The sequence below is a fragment of the Dryobates pubescens genome, chromosome 22 (assembly GCF_014839835.1).
Source record: "Dryobates pubescens isolate bDryPub1 chromosome 22, bDryPub1.pri, whole genome shotgun sequence".
NCBI classification, from domain to species: Eukaryota; Metazoa; Chordata; class Aves; order Piciformes; family Picidae; genus Dryobates; species Dryobates pubescens.
Window position 1 is genome coordinate 7,043,937 of NC_071633.1, and position 23,030 is coordinate 7,066,966.

Below are 23,030 nucleotides of genomic sequence, written 5' to 3' on the forward strand. Positions count from 1 at the left end.
AATCAGCCATTACAACCAAGAATCAGACCTCTAAGCCCAATAGCCAGATGCTGTTTCATGCCCTTCCAGTAACCCTGCAGCATGGTTATCACTGCCACTTCTTATCTTATCGCCGTTTCAAACATTGTCTGCTATGGTCAGACAAAGAGCCAGACCTAAACAATGATGTTAAATGAAGACTTCCTCCCAACTCAGTCTTGAACTTCTATGAAACTGATCACTGCTTAGCAAGATAACAAACCATGTTGGGGTTTTACAGGCTTTAAAAATCAAAGTCAAGAGACCGCCTAAAGAAACAAGCTTTCGGAGAATTGCAAAGCTATGACTGCATCTAAACATTCTCGCTGGGCAATGGTAAGCACCAGCTACATGTACACACATACATACATGTCAAAACAAGTATACACCAGGTGTGGTTTTTGATTCCTTCATTTTTATCACAAAAAAACCCCAATCTGAGTAAAATTATCCTCTTGCTACACCTGATGAGCAGGAAGAAAAAAAGAAGAGGAAAAAAAAGAAAGAAGGGGGAAAAAATGAGGCTTTTTAGCTCATTAGATTTTAAAAGACAGCTGAAGCAGCTGGGAGTTTTCCAGAGTAAAGAACACTTTTAATTTCATTAAAATTCAGACAACTCTGCGCTAGAATGTCAGCCAGAGAAAATTATTTTTGCAATGTTTTTATAACAGTAAAAGATCTGATATATATGAAACAAAACAAAAAACTTAAAGCCAGGAAGGAGCAAGACTTTTGCTTGCATAGTTTCTCTCCATCTGGCTCCTTGCTGTCAGGAGCATAAGCTTTTTTACCAGCATAATCTGTGTCCTCATTAGGTGGATCTGTTACATGATTAACATTAGAACTGTAACAGCAAACTTCACTAAAATAGATTTGGCCTCTGTTCTGACTAACTGCCCTTTCTTCCAGGGGAGTCACAGGAAGGAACTCTAAATGAGGATTAAGGTTTTCAAGGAGAGAAGAACACCATGTGACAAAGACCACACACCTCATTCATCCCATCCCATCAGCACAATCTTAATCGAGGCTGTGCTGACTGCCCACAGCTCCCCACAGGCCTCAATACCAGGGAAGGTCCAGAAGTGCTGTCCTACAGTTCAAAATGGGGTCCTTCTGAATCCCTTCAAAGTTACTCACTGGGGCTGTCAACTGTCCTGCTGGTGCTGCCCAGCACTCCCTGTATGTTAAAGCACTACCATGGCCCTGCAGAAAGCCAAAATCCCACCGACCTCCACAGGTGCACTCAGGCCCTTTAGGGTGTAGAAATTGTCTCAAACTGCTCTTGTAGCTTTGAACAAGGGTGGGAAATGCTTTATATCTTGTCTGGAAACTACATGAAAGTCTCTTGTGGGTTTACTCTAGCTTTGCAGTTCACCTAACACAGTGAACTCTAAACACTACAAGACACATGAACCAACAGTTTCATAGTTATGTCTCATGAAGTACTTCTGCAAACACTGGAAAATCAGCCACACATTAAACACAAGGCCATTGCTAATCAGTGCAGGTACACAGTTGATAACCTTGACTTTCAGCAGCAGTGCCAGCCTCTGCAACTCCCAGTCCTGTCTTGCTGGGGCTGGCTCCTGCTTCAGCAGTCTCCCCTGTTGTGCCAGTACAACTGTCTGCAGGGACAGATGGAGAACAGGACTGGAGAACTGAACTGGGCTACATTATTTTTTCTCCCTTTCCCTCCAGAGGATTATTCCCAATTACATTATACATATAACACAACAAAACAGCAGTGCAAAGGAGTGAAGGCTATTCAAGTTGGCAGTACCACTACCCCCCCAAAAAAACTAGGGGGAAAAAAGCCCTTATAAAACCATGGCTTCACAAACTCCTTGTCATTATGAATTTAACAAGCAGTGGCTTGAATCAGCTCTCAAAGACCAGTGGATGTTACAAAGGATGTTAGCTTGATCAGCTTAAAGCAGCCAGGTTGTAGGTCTTTGTGAAACCCCAGTGCAGATCAGATTGCTGACCCATTCAGGACATCCGAGGGCAGCAGTAAGACTTGACTAGGTGTACAAGTGAATGCTTTGCCAGCTTGCCTTCCTAAGTGACTAAACCATATTAAAAAAGGCAGAGGTACCAACAGGGGGACAAAAAATAAAAATAGAAGCTCTATTTTGTCCTTTTTAGCAATATAACTCAATTTAGGAAAATATCCCACAATGCCTTATGGCTTCTGCAAGGACAATGAAGACAAACTCGAAAATCTAGACCCCACTAAACCTGTGACAAAACTTTCAGGCTCAGAGGTTGCACTTCACTAATTCAAAACATCTCCCCAGCAACAGTGACACAGCAGCCTTTCAAACATATATGCCAGGATATATAACTCAGTAAAAGCACAAGTTACTGAAGTTCTACTCTCATTATTTTCATCAACATTTAAGTCAAGCGCTGCAGAGCAGCATCACAGAAAGCTCCTTCATGATTCACTCCAAGACAGTGAGGAGCTGCAGGAAGCAGAAGAGTAAGAAAGCAAGTAAAGCTGTCAAAGCTTACTTTACTTTACACAGGGAGTTTCCTATATGCTATTTCTCTGTAAAAATGGAAGCACTGCAGAACCTCAGAAGTCCTTTTCAGACATTTTGTCACTACTAACAGCTAATAAAACAGGAAATTTTAAGTCAAATAGTGTATTAGCCAAAACACCACCAATAAATAGCAAAGTTGCCAGGCTTAGCGTAAAAATGAAACACACTAATGAAACAGTGCAGCTTGTTCATGCCATGTGCAGTCTAGAATCATGCATAATGTAACAGTGCAACTGCTAACAGCAGGCTCACAGAAGATAATTTACACTTGTTTTTATGGACATGAGGAACTGATCTTTGAAGTTGTCCCTAATGAGATTCTGCTTGGCCCCAGCAGCATCCTGAGAGAATGTGCTGGTTTTCTCCCCTGCTTTCGGTGCATATTTATAAAGCAGAATCCAGACCTATTTAAATTGCACATGTGGACTGGTGTCCCCCCATGCCATGGCAAAGTCAGATTCTCACAGTGGGAGAAATATCTGCTAAAATGTCTCAATTTACCTTCCAGTCATTTTTGTAATTACCCATACCACCTCTCCTAATTACCAAAAGATACACGGGGGTTAATGAATAGGTTTCTTTTTCCTTTGTAGTTAACTCCTAACTTGATTAAGCTGCCAGGTCACTGGCAGCTGTATCACACATTGCAGAGGACATGTTCAAAATGCAGTCATAAGGCTCCTCAGAGAAAACAGAGTGTAGCTTTGTAATGGATCAGAAGACTTTATTTCAAAAATACAGGCAGCAGGAGCAGTAAGACAGAAAATGTCTTTTGCTATGCTCTGTGTAGTCACTGCTTTAATACTACGCCCATCTGTTTTTAAAAGCCCTTTCAGTTATGAGATCTGCAAGAACCATTGAACCATCATCACTAAACTCTCAAGTTGCAACTAATGCACATCTCCTACAACTTGGAGATACTGTAGAACAGCCTCTGAAAACTGAGAATGAGTGAAACACAATGTTCATGGAGAAGAGACCTCAACTCCACCATGTTCAAAGAACACAGGGTTCTCATGCTTATAAATATCCAAAGAGAGGAGATATGAGGATGAGGCTGGGCTCTTTTCAGTGGTGGCCAGTGATAGGACAAGGGGCAGTGGGTACAAACTAGAACACAGGTTTCACTTGAACTGAAGGACAAACTTGTGTTTTTTTACTTTGAGGGTGCTGGAACCCTGGAACAGGCTGCCCAGAGAGGTTGTGGAGTCTTTCTCTCTGGAGACTTTTAAAACCCACCAGGACACGTTCCTGTGCAACCCGATTTAGGCGTACCTGTGTTAGCAGTTGGGATGGACTAGATAATCTCCAGAGGTCCCTTCCAACCCCTACCATTGTTGACTACCACTATTTCAGATGAAAGTATTCAAGTAAACTAGGGCTGATTTTAATTCAGAATAATATGCTGAAGTGCAAACTAAAGCAGTTTAGGAAACTCCTTCATGCTCCGTTCAGCTGTTCCTTCTGCAGGATGTCAGCCTCCAGGAGGGTGCTAACATCAGAGCGCTGGGGATGGCAGCTCCAGCAGCCACCCATGTAGCTGATACACAATATGCTAAAGTTACACCATCAGGGAATCAACATTTTAACTCCTAGCTCTCTGTCTTTTTCTGCTTGGAAAGGAGAGACCGAAAAAAACCTAAAACCAAAACCCCATAAATTCATTGAACATACTTGTCAGCACTATCCATGCAAGTATATTGCTTAAGATTAGATGACTCAGGGGATGGATAGAAGGATACCAAATTTTTCATTGTCTAATCTGACCCTAAACAAACAGAAATTCTACCCCGACAGCTGTTTAATGCTTTTAAAAAACCCCAAAACACACCAAACCACAGAGGACTCTGCTTTAGCCCCTATAAAGACCCTCATGTAACAAAGACCACCGTGGCAACTGGTGTTCTCTGAAGAAACTCTAGTTTGAATGGAGGCAGAGACTAATCTACCCTCCTGGTTCCACATGAAGTCCCTACAGGTAGAAGATGACAGTCTCTTATGAGGGAACTTATGAGGGAAGCTCTAACAGTAACTACAATAGCTCTGTGTGCATACGTGGAGAAAGAGAATTTGTTCCCAGTGCACTGTCTGACACTGCTCACAAGCACACCAAGCCTAACAAGAAATACTGCAAAGAAGGGGGGAAAAAAAGAAAAAAGAAAAGAAGTGTGTCTTTAAAGCCACTACGTTCTGGGCACAGCAGTGAAAAGTTCAAATGACCTTGCTTCAATATGTGAACGTACAACCCCTTGGTCAGCATTGCCAGATTCCCGTGTGAACAACTACAAGGTACAAGTCTGGGAGCTCAAAATCTAAAAACTCCTTTTGTTAGGAAAATAATAAAACACATACAAACCTGAAAGACAGGCTCCAATACTACTGCTGCAGCAATAATGTGCCATATTACTGCTGCGCTTCATGCTAGAGCAAGGCTGCATTTAAACACTTATGTAGACAGTAAAATCATAACAAATGAAATACAGCTACAGGAGCAAAGGGTGCTAAGAACTATACTTTAGGCCAACATCTTATCTCTGGTTATTTCTAGATGTTTGAGATCATTTGTCCACTTCTAATCTTCCATTTGTACTGTACTAGTCACCTCCAGTGCATTCTTCTTGCATTTATTGGACAAGTGTTGGCACCCTAAAGAAATTGCATTGCCTCTTTATAAATACATATCCAGAAAACTGCCACTTCTTGCACCAAGTCTTCTGTAGACCTCCATTTAATTTGAACCAATTAATAAAAAAAAACAAAACCAAAAAGCCCCCCAAACCTCTCTTATCAACCTTCTGGCTCTACGTGTTTCAGTTTAGACCTTTTAAATCTGTGCTGAATAAAATTATTCAGAAAAGGTTTTTCTCATTCTATCAGATATGTCTTCAAAATATTCTAAGAGAAATATCTTGAAGATCTCTTCCAACCTGGTCTACTCTATTCTATTCTATTCTACTGACTGAAAATAGTGACTCTTGTATGTCACAGTATTCCAAGATTATATGAACAGACTATCAAGGAAGCTAGGTGATCCAAAATACTCCTCTTAACAATCTAGGGTGAATGCAAGGATTCCCTTCAGGCAAATATGCTCTATATTAATGGTATCTAAAATGAATGAGCCTGAAAACAAAAGAAATTCCCCCTAAACACAGGTCATTTGAATTCCTTGAAACCAACACCAGGGACTACTTTTTTCCTCTGGCTGAGGGAAAATGAAGCCTCTACTTACATACATTTTAAAAACAACCTGTTTTCTTCAAGGCGTTAAATTTATGGTAGTAGATAACTAACAACAAATGATTAAAAAAATCCAAGAGTTAAAGGTCTTCATTTTGTTGCCAAGATGTATCAGATTCTAAAAGCAACAGTGTGTGTGATCCTTCCATTACCACAGCAGCAGCACACTCACAAAGCAGCAATACAAAGTAGCAGAGCAGAATATCACCAAAGGTCACAGTGAAAAAAAAACAAAACCCCAAACCCTTATATAAATATATTTACTACCCTAGAGGCTTATCATCTTCATTTTAATTTTCAGAGGGTGTCTGAAACTCATATGACAGCATTTGATCTGTGCAGCCTTGTTATACTGACAACACTTCTAGCAGAAAAACTGTCTTAAGAACTTTATGCAAACAATCCAAACACCCTCCAAAAGATCTAAGAAGTTCCAATGAGTCATAACCCAAAGTGGGTGTCCAAAATAGAAGCTTTCAAGGCACAGAATAACAATAATAGTAGAATAAGATTTGTTCTTAAGCATGCCTTCAATTCAAAGCTGCAAACATCACCGTGTAACATATAAAAGACGAGGGGAAATCAAGCTAATGTCGAGAGAGAGAGAATCAACATCAAATCAATTTCTTTTTAAAACTTTTAAGCCATTTCAAAGTTTACACCCGAGTTCTACATCTAATTTTTTTCATATGTATAATTATGTCTTGATTTAATTTATTCACCCCTTTCCACCATGAGGAAAAATGAATGCCTGGCTGACTCAAAATTTACAAAATAAATCATAAAGATGAAAAAACCTCTCTTCTTTAATGCCTGTTAATTATCATAACCTTATGTGTACATTGTTAACAACCAGAAGAAAGAAGTCCCTGAAAGAATCATAGCTTAAAAATGAGGATGTCATATCATCTGGTATTGCTAAGTGACTGGTCCTGTCCCACTGGAAGTAGTAAGTGTTACTAATCACTACATTTAATAATACAGGGCAAGGCTCCTCTTTATTGAATATGCTGGACCACACAGAATTTTAATTCTGAATACCTTCTTTCCCCAAAACTACTACTACACTAATCACAGGACAGAAAAAGACCCCCTGGTCAGTGCTGGCCAAAAGTGAATGGTGCTTTAAGAGACAAAGAAGCCTAGAGTAATTAAAAAGTAATGACTTTTTTCTTTGTGCTCTCTAACAGGAGCTTGAGGGAAGATAGACTGGACTGGCACCTTTTCCTTCCCATAAACTGATACAATAGCTAAACATTTAGGAGTAATGTGCTGACCCTGATGCTCCCAGCCACTACACTCAATTCCTTATACCAGAGAAATTGTAAACGTGGTAAATAGCAAGTTTCCTGGCTTACAAATACATCAGATAAACTCCCTCCATCATACTCCTTTCTCCTTCCCTCCCCCATTCTCTCTCCATCTGCTGCTCTCCTGGGAGGGGAGTGCTACACTTAATGGCTGTGTGCTTTTAAGTCTAATGTGCTGGATATAAGTTAATGCCCAATACAGTAAGTGGGGGACTCTGCTGTGAGGAAGCCTAAAGTACTTTTTTTTTTTCTCCTTTTTTTCTTGTCAACATCCAGTGGAATCTCTGTAGCCCTAACGTCAAGCAGCATGCAAGGAAGAGAGGGTCTGGAAATAGGAAATCTGTGACAAATACAGATCTTCCAAGACACCACTCAGCACAATCATTTAAATGATTTTTTTCATAGCAAGAGGAGAGAGATGGCATTTTTCTGTCTCTAAACACAGTGATTTGAATTTAGAAAACATATCCATTATACAATTAGGAACATAAAACCAGGGGCAAGCATTTCCCTGTTAGCAGAGTACACCAGTGAACTCTGTTGACAGCATTCTGATCTACAAGACATGAAAAAGAAGCAACATGGACTTGCTCATCAGCTTTATCAAGAGGACAACTATTTGGGGATTATGGGTTGATATACTCTCTAGCCATCCTCTCTGTCTCCACCCTGAAAGTTTCAGCAGCAGCATGCAGCACTAGTGCTCATCCACCAGCATTTTGTTTCAGCCCAGCTTCACACAACAGATCCTGCAGGACACATCCAGCTGATGTTCAGGAGAAATTTCCAGGTTTATGGAGGTCAAGACCAAGCTTTATAGTCAACTCTTTGGGATATAAATAAATTGACTCAAACTCCAGGTACCTAAAGATTATTGTTTGGAATACAGACTTGCAATTTTCTGCTCTAAGCACCTGGTACTGATCCAAGGATGTTATTGATAGGGCTTTAAACTAGGTTCAATGGGGAAAGGGGATAAAACTACTAGAGATGAGCCCTAGAGGTGGCATACCCACCTCAGGGGTGAAATCGATAGCCCAACTCAAGTGCATCTATACCAATGCATGCAGCATGGGCAACAAACAGAAGGAACCAGAAGTTATTGTGCAGCAGGACAGATCTTTATCTTCAACTCTACCTCAACCCAGAAGGGTTTTTGTGTGTGTTACTTCTCCTCCAGTCTGTGGGGGGGAGGAGGAAGGGCTTGTGAGAGAGGGCTGTGTTAACCCAGGATGCTCTCTCACACTTCAAATATTGCACAAAAGCAGAATCTGCTGCTTCCATGATATAGATGTATTTTTTAACAAAAAATAATAATAATTTTACAAGCTTCCAGTGACAACATCCTGATTGTGAAGTGTATCAGCCGGTTTTGCCTTTTTCACAACAAAGAGCTCCCTTGGTGAGCAGTCTCCCTCCAGCACATGGTACTGTGGCAGGGATCACTGCTGCAGAAAGCATTCCTGGTCAGATCCCATCACACAACTCCCACAGAATAAGAGCACACTGTATATTGTAGAAAGACATGTAAGTCAACTGTAACTATGGCTGACCACTAAATTAACTACACAGGCAATACTATAACACAGAATCAGCTCATGTATTGAAAACATCCATTTACAGCACTCAGCTACTAAAAAGGGGCCTTACAATCAAAGTACTTGTTACATGAAGGCTTCTTTACATGATTAATACAGAATAAAGAATATTAACATATTCATACAAACTAAAGTTTTTTTTCCTTTCTCTCTCTCAGGATTTACCACAGGGGTCAGACTGACTCTATATTTTAACAGCACCATTCTATCAATGAAGAATAAGGTGAAGAAATGTCTTCTGACCCTTGCCCACTGGCTGGTCTGTAAGCTCACTGCCCTCTCACCTGTGCTGACCACCCCTCCACACCCAATAATGGTAAGGCTGCACCAAGAAAGAGATCACTGCAAGCAGCTCACTGGAAAAAAAACAAACACAAAGAAACCAACCAGCAACCACGACTAAAGAGACATTTTTAACCTAGATCATTTCAGTGATATGACCTATACTGCAGCCTCACAAAAGGCTCTACCAGCACTGCTAGGGAGGTGGCAAAGCATGTGGCACACGGGTAGGGAACAAGCAGCTGGTGAGTGGCAGGTTCAGCACTTAAGTCTGCGTATCAAGAACTTTCCCCCTTCCAGCCTGGCAAGTAACCTCCAGACACAGCTTTTTACACTCAGATAACCAGTGGTAATTGCACAGGGCCGATACCTCACACTGAGGGACTGACTGATTGATTCTGAGAGGTATGGAGACTGCTCTGGCAGCCTGTTCCCACCAGCGCTGGAGGGAAAAGGTTTTTTATCACCAATTTAAACCAGACCTGGCTTCCATCTTAGGACAGGGCAATCTGGAAACACAGTAACCAACAGCACAACAGTGACACAAAAATATTTTAAAACTGGCCTATGTTTGTAATAATAACAACATTAGCACTTTGACAGCATCAGCTTTGCAGCAATGTCAGAACATTTTTTTAAAGATATGTTGGTATTATTTCTTTTTCCCCAATGACAAAAAAGAGAGGTCAGAAACTTAACAAATTTAACATAATATGACTACTCTGTACAAACATAATACAAGGGGCCTAAATCTGAGTTTTAGTTACAAAACTGCAATCCTCAAGCCATGTGTCACCACTGGACATATGTTTTATTTTTGGCATGCTCCACTCAAGCACCTCAAAATGCTTTAAATATAAATAAGTCTTCATGATCTTTTTTTATTCACTTTATATGCAGTTTAAATTTAGAACTTCTATTGTGCTCTATTTTGCAAAATCAGTAACTTACAATCATTAAAACCAGTAGAAAACTTTCATTTATTAAACTCATAGACATACACACACTCCAATAAAAGAGTTTTCTTCATGACATTTAAAATTAGCATCTTTGCAACTCATCTTCCATTGCAGAAGAACCAGGAAAAGCAATCAGTTAATGGACCTCTTTTTGACAGGGGGACTATTTATTTAGGGACAGCTGTAAAGAGTCTCACCTACAGCTGTCATCATCCTCCTAGCCTTCCTGCTGGAATCCCCAGACCGCTGCAGGGAGAGCTCAGCTGCTTCAGGGCAGCTGCTGAAGGGCTGCTGCTGTAGGCTTAAGAAAACCAGGTTTGTTTTGCTTAATGCACTGGCTTGTAAGCGGCTGCATTTCACTAGCCACCCATGCAACCACCAAGGGAAAATCATACAAAGGTAACCTGACTGGCTCTGACCCATGACCATGGTAACAATTCCTCTGTCCAAAAGTGAGGCTTGGGTTTTAACTACACTCATTCAGCGTACTCAGATTTTCACAACTAGAGCTTAAATGGAACTTGAATGTTTCAGGAAATACAGGCGGTTTATTCAATTTGTTTAGAAAAATAAGTAATGAAAAGGAACTTCAGTGGTCATAAGCTGTGTATGCTTTTGTATAAAGCAATACTAGTGGACCGAGCAACAACATCCACCTGTGATCTTTTATGCCATCAGTATCAACTGAAATAGCTTGACAGTTATGCTAGGTACGGCTAACTAGCTCAAGACTGAATCTCTGCATACTCTCAACCAATATCATTACATCTACAAACTCCACTGCTCTGTAAATGTCAAATGAGTGCCTATTCTACTAGTGCCAGCTTTAGTCCTCTCCTCCTAAATATCACAGAACTGTAGAACAGCTTAGGTTGAAAGGGACCTTGAGAGACCATCTACTCCAACATCCCCGCCATGGGCAGAGACACCGATATTGACTATCACACACAAATATCACACACCTTATAGGAAACTAAAGTTGGGAATATTGCAAGTCAGATGCATCATTCCCACTAATCTCAATTGGAGTTTATAAACCCCATTAAATACAGGTTAGATCCACACTATTTCTCAAGGTTATTAGTCCAATAAGATCTCTGGGTTTTAACAATTTAAAGCTTCACCACAGTTTAAATTTTTTCTTCTATGATTATAGAGCTGTACTTTTATATTATTATTATTATACATACACATTTCCACACAACCATACATTTAAATGCTTTATTCAACTACACATGTATGGTTCTACTAATATAAAGTATTGTTTCTACTCTTTGTTTTAAAATAAGAATATTCACATTGGGAATTACTCCAGTGCAGCAAAGGCAGTAAAATTTTATAGTTACAGATTGTTCAATGTATCTGCAAGTATGCATAATCTCATTTAGAAGACTTTTGCTCTGGCATAGAAACCTCTATCTTTCTTACTCCCCTACTGCTCAATTTAAACCACATCAGAGTTTTGCTGTGTACTCCAAGTATCCTAAAAACAAGCCACCAAGCCATTTTGGTGAGACTAGAGGAAAGGCAAAAAATGCATTTAAAAGGCTCCACCTGCAGCCCCAGCTAGTTTGTCTCCATAAAACTCCCTCACCCTTTTCAGCTGGGCCTGTAAAAATAGGCATTTTCCACAACAGATACACAAAGTTTATTTCATTCCCTCCTTTTTTGTCCTGTGAAAGTAAGTGATATGGTACCCAAACTGGTTAAAACCTAATTAAATCATTTTCCATTTAGATTCATCACATTTTCTTCTCAGCTCCTTTCCACTGGACTGAGGGGAAAATGTAATGACATGGGAAGGTTCCACAAAACCGAGCCTTAGTAATTCCTGTTAAAGTGGTCTAAAGACCCACTCATATAGCTGTTGTAAAACTGCAGTTTAAAAAAAAGGAAGAAATAAGTCTCACAGAAAAAGAGAGAACACCTTAAGCAAATGACCAATATACTTGATGAATTCAATTCTCTTCTAAGTTTAGTCATTTTTAGTTTTTTTCCTATTATTAGCTTATGATAGTAGAAATTTTCTCTATCTGCTCTACTTCGAGGCAGTGGTTTCAGAGAACAAAGCCTTCTGTGCAGCCTAACATACCTGCCTTGGGCTGCCAGCCCCTCCCACGTGTATCTATCCATTCCCCAGGCTGCATCCTACTCCTCACTGGTACTGCTGGCACCACTGACCTCCTACAGAGCATCTCAAGGGTCTAAATAGGCTTACAAGCTTGGTTTTGTTGTTTTGGTTTGTTTTTTTTAAAACCAAAAACAAACCAAAACCCAACCAACTTACAGCACTTGGCAGTGCTACTCTAAAAGAGCAAGAATTGCCTCTTCCAGTCATTAGGAAGCAAAGACAGGCACATTATAATTGTTATTATTTTGCAGCTGCCCTTTAAAGCAGGGGACTAAGGGGATGCAGTTAATTAAAACTAACTAAAAGTAAACATGACTTGTATAAAGCATTCAAATACAAACATTTTATAACATCTTCAGAAAGTAAGTGAAACCTCTGAGTGGGAGAATGGTTTCAAGAGGATAAAATATTTGGCATGGTATCTCCTTATCCAAAATAATCATACAGTAAAAATTGTCCTTAGAACACCTCGAAAAGCCACACACAGGACAGACACTCTACAGCATCCTTCCTTTAGGACGATTGTAACCACAAGAAATCCTATTAGAAGGTGCTGAACTCCTACATTGTGACTCTTCCGGCAGGCTTCTACATAACAAAAATGCAATGAAGTACCATACAACTTTGCCTCCCTTATTATGCAAAATCCTTATCAAATTCAATAGTGTGACATCGCTCAAAATCCTGACTAACAATGGCATGCAGGAGGTCAAGAGCCGTAGTCTTTGTTTTAGTTTCCACATGCTTTTCAGTCTATTAATGTTAGAAGAAAAAGAACCACAGAAATAACTGATAAAGATCAAACCTAACTAAACAATAGGAAGGAAATTCAGACTTAAAATTGGTACTTAGCTCTTAACGTTAACCATTGCGCCTAGGTGCTGTGCAGCAGAACAATACCCAGGAATAACAAGGTGAGAGAAGATACCACCTAGCTGCCCATGCTTTTGCTGGCTAGAGTTTGGGCCAGGGATGTGGTTTTAGTGGTATTTGTATTTTCTGGGAGGAAACTCCGGGGCAGCCCCCGACTCCTTTGTGCAGCGGGTTTCGAGTGGAAAGCCGCATGCGGCACACGTTCCACTCGCAACCAGAAGGACAAAGGATTCAATGATCAGGGGGCACAATTAGTCCCAATTAGGCCTATTTCACAGCTCAGTGTAAAGGCTGGGGGAAGGGAGCTTAAATTTTAAAGCAATGGGTCCCTCAGGCAAGTTAAAGTGTGGTCAGTGAAATGACAAGTTTCAGAAAACTCGCCCTATTAGCTGGGACAAGTCTCACTGCTCAGGCAGGAAAAGTCATCTCCAGCCGGTGACGGAGCAGCGTTTCTCAAACACACCGTATCAGAAATTTGATAACCATTCTGCCTGTTAGCTAGTGACTGACCAATCCCTCCAGTTTCCAATCTGCTACTCCAACAGACGTTCTCCCTTTCAGCACAGGAGCAGACACACACAGAGGCACTGGCAGCAATACTCACATATGCACGTGTGGAGGTTGAAACCTGCTCTGGTTGATGTTGTAGTGCGTAAAAGCCTGCGTCGGGTTGGAGCTGTATTCATCCACCGTTATGGTAACTTTGCCTTGTGAAGGAATTCCATGAGCCATCCTTCCTCCTTATGGACATGAGCAGCTCACAACTTCCCAAGGCGAGGAGCAGGGTAGGGCATCGTGTTCCAGGCAGCTCCCAACACCCAGCAGCTCCTCATCAACTTCACAGACCTGTGCCAGGAAAGAAAGACAGCACATGCTGCTATAAACTCAAAGGAGATGTAAACATATGCACACATATTACTTTATCCTCTCCTGATCTCCATTCAAAGATCTTTTTCTGTGTTTTTGGTGGGTTTGACATACTCACCACCCAACTGTCTAAGCATTACTATTTACCTTTTTTTTTTTTTTCTAAAATTACTTCATCTAGCCACATCACCATTAAATACATCCAAAAGATGAATGTTTAAAGTAAAGCTTTATCATCAGAAAAAATAATGCAGAAACAAGAAAAAAAATAGGAAATAAAAAAGCAGTGTTGAAAGCTCCAGTTAAATATTCTACATTCACTATTCTTCATTTTAAATAACATCTTGTGCTAATTGCAACCACAAAAATTAACAAGTGGACCCAGTTTCCTGAAGGACAAATGGCTCGCCACAAATACACACAATTGTTTTCAAGGCCCTGTTTTAGCTTTACAAAATAAGTTGTATCTCGAAGACTTAACAAGATGCTGATGCAAAGTAGGAAATTTTACAATTGCACAGCAAAAGGTATGCCCAGCTACCTCTGAATTAAGTACTCCTCTGTCCAGAGAAAGGCCAGTATCTAGACAGCAGTAACAAAGCACCCATGTTATAGTGCACTAGCAATGGAAGTGGTTTGCATTCATCACCAGACAGTAATGATTTCTCTGACAGGTTTAAGTGTGATTTTGTGCATAAATATTTCTGCATAAAATGAAAGAAGTATGCTCTTCCCTCTCTATACTTCCATATCTTTCACTTCTTCAAAGTGCTCTTAAATAAATCTTGCATTAAAACTTGAAGCATTCTAGAATGAGCAAAACCAAACAGCCAGAAACTTCCCAAATCTGATCTCCGTTAAGTTTCCCTGCACAGAATCTGAGCTTCAATTTCTTCAGTCAATAAACTGAGGATACCTCAGCTGCCTTCCTTTCAGAGGGACTTTCTGAAGATTGATCAGCTGATGTTCGAAGAATACTTTCAAAATGAGCAACTCTTTAAAAGCCCTTTTTATGCGGTAGCTCCTCAGCTGCAGCATGCTATCCTAGCGGCAAGGACTTACACAAAATCATTACACTTTGCATCAGTTGATTCCCCCAGTGCCCCCCTTTAGTTGCCACACGTAAGAGTAGATTTATCCTATCTGGTGGGTAATTTACAAAAGTAAATCAGTGCTTAGTGGGAAGACAAAGAGATAGGAAGAGAAGTGACTTGAGAGCCCTGAGCATCAAACTAAGCAGTATTTTCCCATTGTGATGTTCCTGGACTTCTCTTAGTTCGCAGACAGAAATGTGTTTGCCATGTGTAACATTAAACATTTGGAATCTTTGATTTGTATTCAAAATATAGTTTTAATACAAAGACTAATTTCCACTCTGGCACGAAGCACAACAAAAATGCCCTGAAAATGGCAGATGGCCTGCTATAGGCCATTTATTTTACTATTTTACAACCTCAGGCCTATGTAGGCTTCCATATGTTAGTTGGGTTAAGACATTCTGCAACCTTCATTCCAGTAATTGGGTTCTATCCTTCATCTCCCTTTACCATTGGAGATTAAAAAAAAACAAACAACCAAACCACCAACAAAACCCTAAGCCATAAAGTTCCTATTTAAAAACTCAGTCACTAGTGTGAGAGTAAAACTCCATAATTAAGCTTATGGTCTGATTTTTGCACTAACCCCCCCTCATAAGTGTAAAAGCAATACTTTAAGGAGTAAAAATCAGCAAGGTGAGCTTTAGCAAACCAAATCTTTGCTATGTAAGATGCATGCAACAACTGCTCATAATGTAGCGGTTACCATACCAAGTCTGCAGCTGTTTCCTTCATTTCCCTTACAATTATATTTTAGTGTTATTTTGCATAACAGTAAAACACAACACCTGCTTCAAATTGCAGTCCTGTTCCAAGTACTGTAATTCTTTTGAGATAGAAACTACAAAGAGTGTGCAACACAGAGCAGCATAATTGCCCTGCACCGAAAAGTAAATACAAATGAAAACATCTTCCTGTTAAGAGAAATGACTGTCATTAACAAGAATGCTAGCCATCAGAGCTCCTAGGAAAAAAAAATATACTCTGAATTTTTCTTTTACACAGCAAGAACTTCAGCATCTGCATAAATTAAGAAGTAGTGTGAACATTACATGTCTAAAGTGTTTTGTTGTTTTGGGGTTGGTTTTTTGGTTTTTTTTTTGCAATTAAAAGCTACAATACAGAACAACACGTTCAGCCAACAACAAAAATATGCTTGGGCTTTCAGAAAAGCTAAATCACACCATTTTCAGTTCAGTTTATATTACAGTTCACTCATGGAAAAAAATCCAATTTGTTCATGAGAGTGAATTATACATAAAGATAATAAGCATTTTTAACAAGGTTTATAACAAACCACGTTACAGAAAGAAATTACAACTGGCATAAAACAAACGATAAGAGGATACTTGAATAGCTGCATTAAATACCTTAAAGTTGACTTTCAGTAAGATTGTAAGCATATAAGCTGCAATTGCTTCCCATTGTTCCATCTTTAATCTTAAGACTAAATCTCTATACTTAAGACAAAGCTGAACGAAGCATCTTTTAAAATGAAATTTAGCAACACATGGCAGACTGGGGAGGGTGGGTAAGTAAGATTTGAAGCTGGCTCCTGTCTCAATTCTCCAGCTTCCATTTAGTCCTCCACAGAGTACTACAGCTCACCCGCCAGAAGGATCTAATTATTACCTTCTTTACTGTGAACTTCTCTGAAGAAAATATCAAAAAGGAACCGAACAATTCGAAACTTTAAAAATAAATGTATTTGAGAACAAGGCTCAAAAAAAAAAAAAAGGAAAGAAAAAAAAGGAAAGAAAGAAAAAAGGAAAGAAAGAAAAAGGCTACTCTGAATCACTACTGTCCTTTCTCCAACTGCAATCACTCTTTGAAGATTACATGCAGGAGACGAGTACAAAAGAATGAAAGTTGCAATATTTTTCTCATCCGTCCTGTCAAGCAAAACAATGTGCAATGTCTTCCACGCCTTACGTGGCGGTTTTAAGAAAGAACATCTATATTAAAAAACTAAATGAAGATTATTTGGGGTTTTTCCTTTAGCGTTTTGAGTTTTCCCAAATACAGCTGTTATCCTAGGAGCAACAAACCTTTTCCAGCGTGGATCTGTACCGGCAGTGAGGCAGGAGATGTGCCATTGTACACATCTGCTCAGTTTTACAGCTTAAACCCGGGACTTTTTCACGAAAGGGCTGACACAAACTTACACGCCGCTGATTTTACAGCGGACGAGAAACTATCGCAAAACGCGCACGGGTAAGTAATCTTAAGAGGTAACATTTCACGGAGAGCTACACACACACAAGCTGTACAGGCACACAGAGGCACGCGAAAAACGCGTTTCCCCCAAATGAAATATTTACGCCTTCCTCATCTGAATTTCAAAAATCTGCCTTCTGGCTGCTCTCGGCTTGTGAAAGAGAATTTTGAAAGGCAGGAGGCGGAAAGGGTTAATCCCGTGTCAACACCTTCTGTTGATACATCCACCATCCCGACACTGTTACAGCAACAACACGCGTTACACCCCCTCGGAGCGCGGGCACCTGCCTCCGCAACATCCCCCGCAGCCGCGGCTGCCCACAGAGCATCACCCCGCGCCTCCGGGGGAATTTACCGACTGCCCCAACAGCCCCCGTGATGCTGCGCGGCAGTCTGCGGGCAACTCCGGACTGCTGCCTACCCACCAAGTCCAAGGCGGAGGCAATTTGAGGGGGGGGCGGGGAGGCCGGACCCCGACTGCCCCCCGCCGCCTACCTCTAGTACCTGGGCTCCCAGCCGGTACCCACCTCCGCCCGCCGTCGGCTCCCGGGCCGCCCCGGCCGCGGCCCCGCGGGGCGCCGAGTTCGCCCACACCCCCCCTTCCCTCCCCCCCCCCCCGCCTCGTGATTGATGGCTCTGGGAGACCAATGGCTCCAGCGCGGTCCCATCCCGGCGTGTGCCGCAGCCCCCGCCCCGCGCCCCCTTGCCTTGCCCGGCCCCCCCGCCCCGGCCCTGGCTCTCCACGGCGAGGGCAGTGCTGCTGTAATGTGTATTCAATACGTGCCATGGTGCGCAAAGTTCACATCGCCCCCTCTCAATTGCCACAGAACTGAAATGATTTGGGGGGGAGGATGCTCGGGGGAGGGATGCAATAAACTCCACCGCGAGCTGCGGACGAGTGCGGCGGGGGCCGGGGAGATGCCCGCTGCTTTTTATTCCGGCAGTGCCAACCGCGCCGTCCCCCGCACCTCGCCCCCACCCCCGGAAGGTTTCCAAGTGCTTGAGGCCTCTGGGATCAGGGTTTCAAAGCGGGATCTCCAGTCGGCGAAAGTGGGAAAGGAAACTCCGCCGGGGAACGGCAAAGCACAACCCCGTTACTCTTACTTTTGCGGCGCAACCCCCCCTCCCCCCGCAATCCCCCTCACCCACACCCCCGTGTCCCTCCGCTCCGGCAACCCCGTTCTCGTCCCCCGCCGGCTGCTCGGCGCTGCCGCCCGCCCGCTGGCCCCAGCTAGCACAATGCTCCCCGGCCTACCCTCCCGGCCCCGCCGCGCCGCCCCCCGCCCCGACCCCGCGCCAAGAGCCGGCACGCAGCCTCTCGCCCCCAGCCCACTTCCAGAGCCGCAACCTCTCCCCCAACCCCGGCCTCCACCCCAGCCAAGGAGAGAGACGGCGGCGGCGGAGGGCAGCGGGGGCACGGCCTGGGGGAGGAGGGCAGGGCAGGCTTGGCTCAGCGCCGCCGAAAACGCCGCCTCGGCTGCGGGAAAGCGCCGCCGCACCGACCCGACCCGACCCAGCAGGCTCGCGGCGGTCACACCGTGGGAGGCAGGGAGAGCAGGCAGCCAGTTTTATCCTTATTATTGTTTGCAGAAGGCTGGCCCCGCCGCCGCCGCCGGAGCTCCTGCCCGCCCCCCCTCGCTCTCGTCCATGACACGGCACCTCTAACCCGCCGCTTTGTGCGCCGCTGCCCCCCGCCGGGCCCCGCCGCCCCGGCAGGCAGACACCGACCTGGGGCCGCTCACCTTCCCTCCACCGGCTGCCGCTGCGGGCGGGTCGGGGATGCCTTCAGCGGGGCCGCTCCATGGGGCTGCGGGGGCGCGGCCGGGGCAGAGCCTGCGCTCGACCCCGCGGCGGTGCCCAGCAGCGGCCTGGGTCCGGGTGCGGGTCCGAGTCCGGGTCTGGGTCCGGGGCGGCGGCGAGAACGGGCGCGGTGCAGTGAGCGGGACTGCCACTGGGGTCAGGGAGCAGGCACCAGGAAACACGGCGGCCACAGAGCGCTGCTCGCACACGCACACACACACACGCACAGCTCCTCCCGCTGCCTCGCACTTCACCCCCCCGGGCAGGGAGGGAGGGAGGGAGGACTCGTTGCTGCATTTCCCAAGTGCGGCACAGCCTCCCCCCGCCGAGCCGGCAGCAGAGGCCGGCAAGAGCAGCAGTTCAGCCGCCCAGCCGGGGTCAAGGCAGGGTGCCGGCTGCCACAGCTCCGGGGAGCGGGCAGGGCTATGTGCCAGGGGACCCCCACACCCCTTCGCCGCGGGGCAGCGCCAGGGAGGCCGCAGCAGGCGCCTGTCTCGCACCCCGCACACAGCCGGCCCGGCACCATGCATCGCTGCTCGGCTTGTCCTCTGCCTAAATAAATAATGAAATAAATGAATATCAACAACAGCAATACAAAAAAAAATTAAAAAAAAATAATCGAAGTAGGTTTTCTCATCCTCCACACCTTTCCACGTTAGGTATTAATGTAGTGTTCTGCTCCTTCTCTAGGTAAGCTAACCTCAGCAACCTGAAAAAAAAAACAACATAAAAGAAACGCTACCCTAGGGTTAAGCCTTTGAGGCTGAACGTTTTCTTTGGGTAATTGGGGCTTTTCTATGGAGAAGTAGAATCAGGGAGGCTGCTGCTGTCTTTTTTGTGGATTTTTTTTCTTTTTTTTTTTCTCTTTCCCCCCAAAACTCCCCCAACACGCAATTCATGGCAATTGTGTCAATAACCACAACAGTAACAAAGTAAAGGTTAAAGGTGTTTGTTCTTTTACTTCCAATACAGCAAATGGACCAGGAGACTTCCACTGCCATACACTTAAAATGGGTAGGAAAATTTAAGAAAAAAGAAAAAAAAAGGAAATCATTTGGAATAATCAAGCTGACAGAAAATAAAAGCTCCTCCTAACAGGCCTCTACGAGTAAGTAGCATCCTACAAATTTTTAAGTAATTTTGACTCTGGCCAACCTTTGGATCTGCATGGCAGCTAGGCGGGTTTTTCTTTGTTGTTGAAAACAATGAGAAGGGTCCCCAGTATTGCCAGACAGAAATCCACGAGGATGGATTGTCCTGTTCAGAAGCAAGGCAAAATAAGAAAAATCAACCTGGGAAAAAAAAAATGTTTGGATTTTTCAGTCTGTTGGGGTTTTTTTGTTGTTGTTGTTGTTTGGTGTTTTTTTTACTGCTTCATTTTTCCTTTTAATAGAAGTAAGCACTGTGGGTCACCAAGGGAAAATTCCTGTGTCAGACAAAACTGACCACGGACAAGTTGTCCTCCTCACCAAATCAAAGCAGTATTTCCAGGGAATCTTTGCCTGGGATGGAGTATTAGGCCATAGTTTCACACATAATTTAACCAACTTACTCTGCCACAGATGCAAAATAAGCAGCCCAGCATTCAGCCCGGTTGCACCACTTCTGCTCTCCTGTGAGAGCTGAAAAACCTCTCTCGCTAAACCAATCCAGTTAGCACCAGGGAGAAGCAGTCTGGTTTGTTATGGGTCAGTCTCCTGATCCATTCCACTTCACAACTGCACAAATGCTTCTGCTGGAACAAGGCAGAGAGTGAGATGAGCAACCAGGGACACCAAGAGCATAGTATAGCTTCATTGGTATTGCCAGCTGGAATATAAAAACATGGGGAAAGGTGTGGAGGTATGGGTCTGGTCCCAGACCTGCTGCATCCCTTCTCTACAGCTGCAGCAGAAGGACTTCACCTGTATTTCTGTCCTTGTACATTTAGGGTCCACCACCACTACAAAAAATATCTTGTAGCATAGAGGGGGAAACAGGGCAGAAGCCTGGAAAGGTGACTGGACCGGAAATTAGAAAGCTTAGAGACCTTCTCTCTGATACATTACATGGTGAGAGACACATCAGACATTACCCCAGTGTCTCAGTGTCCTAGTACTGAAGCATTTACCTAATCCATTAGATCTTATATAAAGCAAGGCATGTAGCTTTAAAGTCAGTGGTACTTGGGTTTTGTTCATATGAATCCAGACTGGGACCTGATCCTAAGGTCCCACCTTTTCACAAAACTAAATCACAGAATCACAGAATTGTCAGGGTTGGAAGCGACCTCAAAGATTATCCAGTTCCAATGCCCCTGCCGTGGGCAGGGACACCTCACACTAGACCGGGTTCTTCAGAGCCCCATCCAGCCTGGCCTTAAAAACTTGCAGGGATAGGGCAACAACACTAAGCTGTTATCAGGAGCACTGCTTTTAATATATAGCTTGGCAAACTAAAACATTTTCTGTCAAGAGCACATTACAAAACTATCCCCTTTTACAAACTTCTTGTTTTCTGTTTCCCTGGGAACATTATGCTTTCCAGAGATGCACCCACTTTCGAAACATGCTGGCCTTGGAGTTGCTAAAAGAAGGAAAATATTTTTCTTCAATTGACTAAACAGTTTTCTGGGGGAAAGAGTTGTGTGTTGTTGCTTTTCTTCTCTAATGCACAAAAGCAGCATCAAAATGCAGGTCTGTAAGTACATGGCGGGGGGGAGAGCAAAGCTTTTTATTTTGGCTGGAACATGGATTTGTTAATATACACTTGACAAGGGGATGTCAGAGATAAATTTGAAAACCTAAAAAGTGAAAAAGCTGTTGATTGTAGGTGTCATGGAACCAATTTTTCTAGTTGGGCAAAGTTCGAAACAATGAACCACCAACTTTTCCTTACTTCCTCTTCATAATGTTAGAAGTGTTAAGCTAAACATAAACCTATGGTTATGGTCAGAGTTTGTGCTGGATTTTGGTCTTTTCACTTTTAGAAATCTAAAGTGAACAGCATTAAATATCCAGATGCAGCAAATATCTGTTAAAAATTATAAACCACTACAGCATCACTAAAAGCGTACAGATCCTTCCAAATCTCTTACATCACCTCTAACACACTTCATAGGTACCACTACTTCCAGTTCCTGCTAACTGGGCATCTAGCAACTTTTGAGAGAGTCTGAGAGTACAGTGTGAACCATAAATACCTGTCTCACTTTGCTCTTTACTTTAGGAAAAATCTTCCCTAAGTATCTGTGAAGCAATACAAGAAAGTGTCATTTAAAATTCACCTCTGGGAACTCATTCCTTAAATAATAAGATCAAGAGATCTTTTTTTTTTTTTTACACAGTAAATTATTTAAAACAAAACCCTAGACAAAACTTAAACCTCTCACATCAGGACATTGGTCTGTGGTTACAATACTGCCCTGATACAGATCCCACCTGATTGGAACTTATCACCTCACGTGATGCATTACTGTGCTCCACATTTGGTGCATGTTGCTTGTTGAGAGTACTCTCAGAGTAAGCTCAAAGATATGAGTCCAGAGAAGGGCAACAAGGCTGGGGAGAGGCCTTGAGCACTAGCCCTACGAGGAGAGGCTGAGGGAGCTGGGATTGTTTAGCCTGGAGAAGAGGAGGCTCAGGGGAGACCTTATTACTCTCTATAATTACCTGGTTGTAGCCAGGAGGGGTTGGTCTCTTCTCCCAGACAACCAGAACAAGAGGACACAGTCTCAAACTGCACCAGGGGAAGTTTAGGCTCGAGGTGAGAAGAAAGTTCTTCACAGAGAGAGTTGTTAGCCATTGGAATGTGCTGCCCAGGGAGGTGGTAGAATCACCATCCCTGGAGGTGTTCACGAGGGGATTGGACATGGCACTTGAAGCCATGGTTAGTAGTCATGAGGTCTTGGGTGACAGGTTGGGCTTGATGATCTTTGAGGTCTTTTCCAACCTTATTGAGTCTATGATATTCCATCATCTGACCAAAGGAGGGAAAACCTGATTACAAGGCCACATGCCACTGTATAAAATGATCAACAACGCTACCTCAATGGTGCTTCCATAACTGTCCCAACTCCTCTGCCACTTACTTCCACTCACATATTTCAAGGAT

At 43.2% G+C, this 23,030-nt stretch overlaps 1 protein-coding gene across 2 annotated transcripts in view; it reads right to left on the reverse strand.

Annotated features, from left to right (window-relative positions):
* Positions 1 to 19,128, reverse strand: part of MPPED2 (metallophosphoesterase domain containing 2) — a 96,956-nt gene extending 77,828 nt beyond the window's left edge. Inside the window, exons 1-2 of one of the 2 annotated variants that reach the window (XM_054171731.1) lie at positions 18,881 to 19,128; positions 13,562 to 13,803 (exon numbers count right to left, since the gene is read on the reverse strand). In XM_054171731.1, coding sequence (XP_054027706.1) covers positions 13,562 to 13,689 — 128 coding nt within the window. In that variant the 5' untranslated portion in view covers positions 13,690 to 13,803; positions 18,881 to 19,128. Of the gene's footprint in view, positions 1 to 13,561; positions 13,804 to 18,866 lie in introns of both variants that reach the window. The other variant, XM_054171729.1, reaches the window with a different exon arrangement.
* Positions 19,129 to 23,030: the final 3,902 nt, after the last annotated feature.